This window comes from Asparagus officinalis, chromosome 4 (assembly GCF_001876935.1).
Source record: "Asparagus officinalis chromosome 4, Aspof.V1, whole genome shotgun sequence".
NCBI lineage: Eukaryota > Viridiplantae > Streptophyta > Magnoliopsida > Asparagales > Asparagaceae > Asparagus > Asparagus officinalis.
The window spans coordinates 129,288,688-129,298,924 of NC_033797.1; the positions used below are offsets into that span (position 1 = coordinate 129,288,688).

The 10,237-nt window shown below is 38.3% G+C and overlaps 1 protein-coding gene across 1 annotated transcript; it reads left to right on the forward strand.

Annotated features, from left to right (window-relative positions):
- LOC109836148 (cytochrome P450 87A3-like) lies at positions 1,156-4,200 on the forward strand. The gene is made up of 9 exons (XM_020404034.1): positions 1,156-1,460; positions 1,854-2,178; positions 2,258-2,407; positions 2,493-2,744; positions 2,841-2,930; positions 3,010-3,088; positions 3,181-3,287; positions 3,604-3,734; positions 3,821-4,200. Exons 1-9 carry the CDS (start codon positions 1,258-1,260, stop codon positions 3,909-3,911), a joined length of 1,428 nt encoding a protein of 475 aa, XP_020259623.1. The 5' UTR covers positions 1,156-1,257; the 3' UTR covers positions 3,912-4,200.

Below are 10,237 nucleotides of genomic sequence, written 5' to 3' on the forward strand. Positions count from 1 at the left end.
AAATATAGAAATATACATTCATCCATGCAATCGTATATCAAAAGGTTTTCTCTAAGCATTGCTCCGAGAACTCGCAGGAGCATTGCCCACTTGACCCCTGCCTACTAAACAGTCAGCAAGAGAACCACTTGGGAAGTTTCTATCCTTGGGGACCCTTGCGACTGGGTTTATAATTCAGTAGGCGTTCAAATCTGAGTCCAAGTAATATATATTCTCAATCTAAAAATTAGATTCTAAATTATTTGTATCTATCTGCTCGCACAATAATGGAACATCATACTAGGGAAGCTTGCAAATAACATGTCAGAAATATTGAACAATTTTTCAAAACCGGCTGGATTTTTTTTTTTTCAAAATCGACTGTTTTTTTTAATTTATCAAAATCGACCCGATTTTGTGATTAGCAGGCTAATCACCCTCCTAAATAGTCGGGGTTGGCAACCCCGACTATTTAGGATAGTGATTAACCTGCTAATCACAAAACCGGGTCGATTTTGATAAATAAAAAAAAACGGTCGATTTTGAAAAAAAAAAAAAATCGGTCGGCTTTGAAAATTTGTTCCAGAAATATTATTTGCTTCGTGGGCCGGGCCCACCGAACTTATGTAAGCCACACGGAGGACGTGGGTCCCTGCTCACAGAGCCAGGAAAGCTGGCATAGAAAGAAAAGGGGAAACAAGAAGCATCCCTACAGCTTCTCACACTTTAGGTCATGCCTCAACCTCAAGCTTGATACTGTGGCATCACTCAAATATTCAAATTCCATTGGTTCCCCATGTGATCCCACCACACTGAGCTGAAGCTCAGTTAACTACCACTAATATGCTCATTAAGCAAGCTAATTGCTTAATTAGTTTGTATGTGTGAACTCACCATCTTTTGTACAAGCTTCTTGATCATGAAGACTATGTGTCATGGGGATCACCATGAAATATCTTTTGCTTATTTTTCTTATCTTCAACAACTTCTCCAGCTCTCTCCTCAGAGAAAATATTATAATTAATTAACGAATACAATATAAAATTTATTAATTACAAGGTGGGAAACTTGTACATGCTTCCTACATTGTTTATTACACCTCTAGCTGTTAGGCTTTGTCTATTTAAGCCTCTACCTCTCCACTTCCTATCATTCCCATGTGCACCCATATCTGATATATTCTTGAAACCCCTCCTCTCTCTCTCTAACTCTCTCCCACTCTCTCTCCTTCTATAAAATCTAAATCTTAGAAGCATTTGACTTGCTTCACCTATAAATATGGGATTTTATGCTGCCATTTTCATTGTAAGCATCTTCATCATATGGCTAACAATTTTTGTTCATAGATGGAGGAACCCTAGATGCAATGGCAGGCTCCCCCCTGGCTCGTTGGGCTTGCCGATCATCGGCGAAACCCTTCACTTCTTCAAGCCCAACACGTCTAATGACATACCCCCCTTTGTTAAAAAGAGGGTAGAGAGGTACAAAACTGGTCCATAGTTTCTTCATGCATTCGTATAGTACATTCTCAATTACTCCTTATGCACCAAACTTTTGGGGTAGCTATATAAATCATATTGTTCCTTTCATTTCTATATCTTCTCTGTTAACTATTAGGATATCCTTCTTAATTGGTTTTTTTTAAAACTAAGTTCTTTTAGATCCATCTTTAGTCCTCTATGCCTCATTAATTAACTATAATCTTATTACTAACTGGTATCTCTTGCATATAACAAACAGTCACTATCGGTCTTCTTTCATTTTCATACTTAACAGAAACAACTTATTACCTGTTGTGAAGGTGCTCATTGCTTACCATATTTCTTAACACACTCATTTTTGCTATACTCATCTTCTATTGTGTTTGCTATCAGATATGGACCGATATTCAAAACAAGCTTGGTTGGTCGCCCTATTGTTGTTTCAACTGATCATGAGCTCAACAACTTTGTCTTCCTACAAGAAGGGAAACTGTTCGAAAGTTGGTACCCTGAAACGTTCACCGAGATCTTTGGACGAGACAATGTGGGCTCTTTACATGGATTCATGTACAAATACCTAAAGAGTCTAGTTCTTAAACTCTTTGGCCCTGAAAGCCTCAGAGAGAAACTACTAAGCGACGTTGAGAAGTCTGCTAGCATGAGTCTAAGCTCATGGTCAGGACTTTCAAGCATTGAGCTCAAAGATGGCATATCGACTGTATACCTGTTAACCTTAAACTTTATAATTTTACCTTTCGACATAAACATTATATTTATGTTTTGATATTTTTTTACAGATGATATTCAACCTCACGGCTAAAAAATTGATCAGTTATGATGCTTCAAAGTCAAAAGAGAACCTGAAAGATAGTTTCGTTGCTTTCATTGCGGGACTGATATCATTTCCAGTTAATATTCCAGGAACTGCTTACAATAAATGTCTCCAGGCATGTATATGAGGAAAAAAAGTAATTATTTGTTGAGATTTTAAATTTTATGATTCTAATAAATTTGAAGTTCTGATTTGTTCAGGGAAGGAACAAGGCAATGAAAGTGCTGAAGGATTTGTTAACTGAGAGAAAGCATTCACCAAATAGGCAGTGCATCGACTTCTTTGATTTCGTTATCGAAGAGCTGAAGAAGGAGAAGCCAGTCTTAACGGAGTCAATTGCTCTGGATTTAATGTTTGTTCTTCTGTTTGCAAGCTTTGAGACTACATCCTTAGCAATGACATTAGCGATGAAACTTTTAGCAGACCATCCTAAAGTCTTAGAGGAATTAACGGTTAGTAGTATTATTTTAACTAATATTAAATTTTGATGCATGCTTGTATATTTTTTTTATAATTGATTGTAACTGAATCAAATTGAGCTTTTTCAGCTAGAGCATGAGGCTATTCTTAGAAATAGGGAGAACCCAGATTCCGGAATCACATGGCAGGAATATAAATCTATGAACTTCACATTTCAGGTGAACCAAATTGGTAATAATTCATATAAATACATATACATGTAACTTTAGAAATGACTCGTGGACAACATCTATGCAGGTTATCCATGAAACGGCAAGGTTAGCAAATATTGTACCGGGCATATTCAGAAAAGCATTGAAAGATATCCAAGTAAACGGTAATATAAACTTCATGTGTGATCATTTTGCTTTTCTTTTTCTTTTTATATTAATATTTTTACTAATTGTGTTTCAAATTTTTGTGACACAGGATTTACGATTCCTGCAGGTTGGGGAGTGATGGTATGTCCTCCCGCTGTTCACTTGAATCCCGAGATATACGAAGATCCTCTTTCTTTCAATCCATGGAGATGGAAGGTTAGTAGTCTACCTCAAATCTAAAATCATTGATCATAGAAAGTCACTCAAATCCGCAGACAATAATAAAATGGATACCGGTCGAAGTAGTGTTGATATTCTTCGTATGATACTATCTAACCATCGAAGCCTAAAAAACTAACACACGTTAATTTAAATGGATTTGATTCCTTCCCTGACTTTGAAACGTTTCCAGTTATCATTAGTCATTTTAATAAAATCATACCCAAGTATTAATGATTGCATTACAAGTCAACTGACCACTTATTAGTATTAAATTTCATAAAGCTAAAGAAACACCCAACTTGGTCCACAGGGTAAGTCTGAATTAAGTGGGGGATCAAAGAATTTCATGGCTTTTGGAGGAGGGATGAGGTTTTGTGTAGGTACAGACTTCACCAAGCTTCAGATGGCAGTTTTCCTCCATTGCTTGGTTACAAAGTACAGGTAAAAAGCTAAAAACATTTTTTTTTTATCTCCAATTTTATTATTGTAATTAGCACGCCAATAATAATAAGTAATGTTTGTAACAGATGGAAGCCCATTAAAGGAGGGAACATAATTCGAACTCCGGGATTAGGATTTCCTGATGGTTATCATGTCCAAATTATCCCTAAAGAATGAAACCAGCATAGACATATAACGAATTATATGTTGCGGTAGAGATTTTGAACACCTACTGTTGGACAAGGATTCAGTGTTGTTGCTTTCCAATATTTTATCATTCTATTGTCTTGAAGAAAATGGAAAAAAAAAAGAAAAAAAAAAGTGTTGTAGTGTAGTACGTATTGTAATAGTTTTGCTGGGGTTTCATGTAGTGTATTACGTATCGCTGTTTGATCATAGCCGTAGGTAGTTTGTGTGAGTGTACAGTTGTAAACATGAAAGAAAGTTTATAAAGTATTGTAGTTTGTATTTCTTGTTTCTTATTATTCCTTGGGTTTTTTTTAGTGACTGGAGTGGATAGCTGCAATTATCTCCGTTACATTGTGACTTACATAAGTAGCTAGATAGTTTTACCCAGATGAACCTATAACGAACAAATTCCCAGGATGAGCTAGAGATCATTTGAAGAAAGGGGTGTTTATAAACCCCCTCTTAAATTTGGGGGTTGTGTAGATAACCCTCCTTAACCATATTAATTACACGACTCCCTGAACATAAGGGGTTTTGCACATAACCCCCTAGAAGACTTCTCTTATTCCATTGAACTCCTAAAGATTTTCAATTTTAACGCCACAATAGCATCATAAGTCTAATATGTTACATTTCGAGCATGTGGCCGAAAAAAGGCATAAAATACTACTCACCCATCAAAAAAATAAATGGAAATAATAGAAAGTCTAAATGTGTAAAATATCCTCACTTTTCATGGACCACAACTCGAGCTCTGATCCTAATAATCTTCAAGTATTAAGTGTTGGATCCGGGTGAAGATTCAAACCTCCGCAGGTGATCTAGCGACGAGGTCGAAGGCGAGCTCGAGGCGGGCGGTTCCAACACAGGTGAGTTCGAGATCTCCTTGAAGGCGAGCTCGAGGTCGACTCAGGTGAGGTCGACGCAGGCGAAGTTGGGGGCGGACGAAATCTGTTGGCGAGCTCGAGGTCCCTTGCAGGCAAGCGAGGGCTAGGATATTGCAGGCGAGATTAAGGCTCGTGTCATCGAGTTCCCCTATAAAAGGGAACCCAAAACCCTAGCCCCTTCGTGTCCGCTTCTTCTCTCTCTCTCCTCGCGATTCTTGGAGACGACGACGACTCTCTCCCTCTCTCCTCTCCCGCGATCTCTCTCTCTCTGTTTTCTCCTGTGCTCACGGGATTGAAGAGAAGAAATTTATTGTGATAAATTAAAAAGAGAGAATTAAGAGGGGGTATTAAATAGAAGAGAGATTAATACTGTAGCTACAATATTAATTAGTATTTATTGAGAGATCTCAAGTTTAAGATCTGCTCTTGCTTTGTAATTTCTTGTTGGTTAATAAGAAATTAATTGTGTGGCTTCCGAGGATGTAGGCAGTTGTCAAACCTCGTTAAATCTTGGTGTATTTTCTCTATACTATGTTTCTGCTATCTTGGGGGTTTCAGCGTAAAATTCCCAACAACTGGTATCAGAGCGTGAAACGATCTAGAGAAAGTCAGATTCAAGTGAGAGTCATGGCCGCAGATGAAGAAAAAATGAGACTTGAGAAGTTTGATGAAATATATTTCGGATTCTAAAAAATGCAGATAGAGGATTATCTGTATCAGAAAAATCTGTATCAACCACTATCGGGAAAGAAGCCAGAGTCGATAAAGGAAGATGAATGGATCCTTCTAGACAGACAAGCCCTCGGTGTTATCAGATTGACGTTAACTCGTAATATTGCGTTCAACATAGCGAAGGAGAAGACCACGGTGGGTCTTATGGCAGCACTCTCAAATATGTATGAGAAGCCATCAGCCGCGAACAAAATTTATTTGATGCGATGGTTATTCAATCTGAGAATGACGAAAGGCGCGTCAGTAGCACAACACCTCAATGAACTCAACACGGTCATAACCCAATTGAGTTCAGTTGAAATTGAGTTTGATGAGGAAGTTTGAGAGTTGATACTTTTGTCTTCCCTACCAGAGAGTTGGAATGCTACAGTCACAACTGTGAGTAGCTCGTCGGGAAGCAACAAGTTAAAGTTCGACGATGTTCGTGATTTGGTTCTCAGTGAGGAGATCCGACAGAGAGAGTCGGGTGAAGCTACAACCTCTTCAGTATTGCATACAGAGTCAAGAGGTAGAAATTCAACCAGAGGGAACGGATGAGGTAAATCAAACTACAGAGGTAGATCAAAGGACATGAGGTCCAAGTCAAGGAATCCAAGCAATAACTCAAAGGCTATTAAGTGTTGGAATTATGGAAAGACTGAACATTATAAGAATCAGTGCAAGAGTACACAGAAGGAGAAGGAGGCGAAGGCAGAAGTGAATGTCACTTCCACCTCAGGAGGAGACGACGCATTGAATGCTCTTTGGAGAGCAAGAAGGAATCTTGGGTGTTAGATTCAGGAGCGTCGTTCCATGCCACTTCTCAGAAAGAATTCTTCGAGAAGTATGTTCCCGAAAGTCTTGGATATGTATACCTTGGTGATGATCAATCGTGTGCTATTGTGGACAAAGGTGTAGTAAAAATTAAGTTGAACGGATCAGTATGGGAGCTGAAGGATGTCAGACACATTCCCGACCTAAGAATGAACTTAATATTCATAGGCTAATTGGCTGGTGAAGGATATACTATGATCTTCCATGGAGATGATTGGAAGATCTCAAAGGGCGTAATGACGATTGCCTGAGGTAAGAAGACTGGTACCCTGTATATGACAACAGGTGCATATTGTTTGATCTCAGTTGTAGCAGGCAATGAGACTTCAAAGCTGTGGCACCAGAGACTCGGTCATATGAGTGAGAAGGGGATGCAGATCATGCACATAAAGGGAAAACTCCCAGGTCTAGAATCAGTTGATTTAGATATGTGTGAAGAATGCATACTTGGAAAGAAAAAGAGAGTCAGTTTTCAGACAAGTGGCAGAAACCCCAGGAAAGAGAAGATAGAGCTCGTTCACTCAGATGTTTGGGGACCAACCACCACCGCATCCATTGGTGGAAAATACTACTTCGTGACTTTTATCGATGATCACTCTCGGAAAGTGTGTGTCTACTTTCTAAAGCATAAGTCAGAAGTATTTGAAGCTTTCAGGAGATAGAAAGCTATGGTCGAGAATAAGACCGGCTTGAGAACAAAGAAACTCGGGACCGACAATGGCGGTGAGTATGAAGACACCGGATTCAAGAAGTTCTGCTATGAGCACGGGATCAGAAGGTGAGTATGAAGACACCGGATTCAAGAAGTTCTGCTATGAGCACGGGATCAGAATGGAGAGAACCGTACTCGGTACGCCTCAGCAAAATGGTGTAGCTGTTCTGCTATGAGCACGGGATCAGAATGGAGAGAACCGTACTCGGTACGCCTCAGCAAAATGGTGTAGCTGGGCGGATGAACCAAACGTTGACAGAGAGAACCAGAACCATTCGGGTACAGTCAGGCCTACCAAAACAGTTCTGGGCAGAAACGATCAACACAGTAGCTTACTTAATCAAACCAAGGTCCATCGGTTCTAATAGAGCACAGAATACCAGAGAAGGTATGGTGCGGAAATGAGATAAAACTCTCACATCTCAAAGTTTTTGGTTGTGTAGATTACATGCTTATTAGTGATCAAGGTAGGAATAAGCTTGATCCTAAGTTAAAGAAATGCACTTTCATCAGCTATGGTAAAGATGAGTTCGGCTACCGCATTTGGGATAATGAAAACAAGAAAGTGATCCACAGCAGAGATGTGATATTCAATGAGAAGGTGATGTATAAGAACATGCACAAGACAGATGACTCAGAGAGCCGAGTTAATATTTGTAGATGCAGATGATGTCCCTGTTGGCCTTCTTGTTTTGATGATGTTTAACAAACAATTTACCACTAATGTTGTTTGTCTAGTATTTGTGTTTTCGTATTTATTGTAGACAAACAACGTTGTTAGAGGATGGATGGAATAGAGCTTCAACGATCATATCCAAAGGAGGTTGGCGGAATGTCGGTGAAGCCTTGCTATTCAATGTTCAAGATCCAAGTTCAAGCTTCATCCGCGAGATTACCAAGTCAAGCTTATTGAAGATCAAGATCATTGCTTGGGTAATTTAGTTTAGGAATTTATATTATGTGTGTTAGTACTTTAAGCTCAATCATATACACACATACACGTTTTGGTTTTTGTATATATATAGTTATATATATACATATATGTTTTGGTTTGATAGTTTTCAAAGTTTTACTATGAAACAAATGAATAGAATTGGAAAATACTATTTTGTTTCATGTTTATATGCCTATATATGATTTCACCTTTAACAAGCTTATATTTAATGAAATCATATTTAGTGTTTTGAATATATTGCATAGAATATGCAATTTTATGAAAATATTGTATTTCTAGGTTATAGACTTCATAACAACATATTATATCTTTTATCAAGTCTATACAATCATTTCATAAAGTTTCAAAATGTTGTTTAAGTCAAAATATCAAAATATCAATTTTCAGGTTTTCATGTTTTTGAACTATTTTGTAAAATGATGATATTTTTCATTTTTGAACTATCATGTCTACAATCATTCCCCAAAGTTTTACATTTTTTGGAATTTATTTGATATTTTTAAACAGCATTTTAAAATCAGCTATACAGATTTTCATGTATCTGTTTTCGGTCGACCGCACCGGTCGACCGAACCTGAGGTCAAAAGTTCACTGAGTCCAGAGAGTTGGTCGGTCGACCGGTCCGGTCGACCGAAAGCTCAAATCGGTTTTCTGCTTCCAACGGCTAGTTTTTTGACCGTTGCCTTGGGGCTGTTTTTGTCTTTTGCTCAGGTTTTTGGCTGAAGTTTGAGAGGGTATATATACCCCATTGCTGATGTCTTTTCAAGTAGATTAAGAGAGTTTTAAAAACAAGTTTAAGAAAGTTTTAAACAAGGGTTTAAACTTGTTTAGTGTTTGTTTAAGTTTGGTTTAAGAAGCTTTTAAGCATTTGAGTGTTTTGGTTTGTGAAGACAATTTCACAAGAGCAAGTGGAGATCATCATTTGGTGTTTGAGCAATCACTCTTCTCCCTCTCTCTTGTCATCTATAGAGAAGTTTCCTTAAACTCAATTCTAGCATTTTATAAGTTTGTTCTTAATTTCATAAGCTAGATTTCATATTGAGTTTATATTTTATTATCTCTTTGTTCACACACAACCTATTGAGCTTATTGTATTTACATTCATAGTATAATTTTGGGTTGTGAGATTAGTGACTTAGAGTTGTGCTTAATTGAGTTCTCACCTTGTTTAGAGAACAAATCATTTGATTTATATTGTGCTTATTGTGAGGATTCACTTGTAATACACTTGTACACCGAGAGAAGTGTGTGGTGAGAGACGGGGTCGAATCCAAGAGGAGTGGCGTCGGTTGACGTGCCTAGGGAGAGGTTGTAACCGAGCACTTGAGGAGGAGGACACGGGCTAGGACCAACACTTAGTGTGTGAGGTGTGATTACATAGTGATTGTATTGTGAGGTGTAAACGTTGTTCGGGTGAACGTAGAAAACCCGGTTGTGATAGTGGAGATCTCCTCGAGGTGAGGAGCGGGGACGTAGGTCGTGGGGACCGAACCTCGTAAACATATCGTTTTGTTTGTGATTGCATTGGCGTTCTTATTCTTGTTTTCATATCTTATATCGCCTTTGTGTATTGCTCATCATATTACCCTATCACTTGTGTAGATTGTTTATTTTACCCTTGTGTTAGTTCATATATCCTTGCTCATATATTTGTAATATCTCATTGATAGGATATATTCATTTGTTCATATTGCTTATCCTAGCTTACATATCTTGTTGTATTTCATACTTGCTAGGATAACTTATTAATTAATTTTAATTGGCATTTAATCGGATTAGATTAGCATAAGACCCTAATCACCCCCCTCTAGGGTCTAACAGTCCCGAGTAACCTCTCAGAAGAACCTAATGCAGAAGGTTCTCAGCCAAAAGAGTCTATTAGACAGAACAGTGTGCAGGAGCCCGATGCACCAGCTCCAATATTAAGAAGATCCTCTCAGCCTCCTGTATCCAACAGGAGATTATGAACTATCTGTTGTTAACAGATGGAGGGGAGCATAAAAGCTATGATAAAGTTTGTCAGGGTGGAGATGCGAGCAAGTGGGAGTTTACCATGAAAGATGAGATGAAGTCTCTCATCTCAAACCAGACGTAGGAACTAGCTGAGTTGCCCACAGATAAGAAGGCCCTCCACAACAAATGGGTGTACCGGGTGAAAGAGGAGTAAAATGGCTCTAGAAGATATAACGCTCGGCTACTTATCAAAGGATTCCAG

Excerpts from the sequence above, each read along its gene's own strand:
- LOC109836148 (XM_020404034.1), top strand. The coding sequence starts at position 1,258 with ATGGGATTTTATGCTGCCATTTTCATTGTAAGCATCTTCATCATATGG. Across the intron at positions 2,179-2,257 it reads TCAAAGATGGCATATCGACT|ATGATATTCAACCTCACGGC; the intron begins GTATACCTGTTA and ends ATTTTTTTACAG. Across the intron at positions 2,931-3,009 it reads CTATGAACTTCACATTTCAG|GTTATCCATGAAACGGCAAG; the intron begins GTGAACCAAATT and ends ACATCTATGCAG.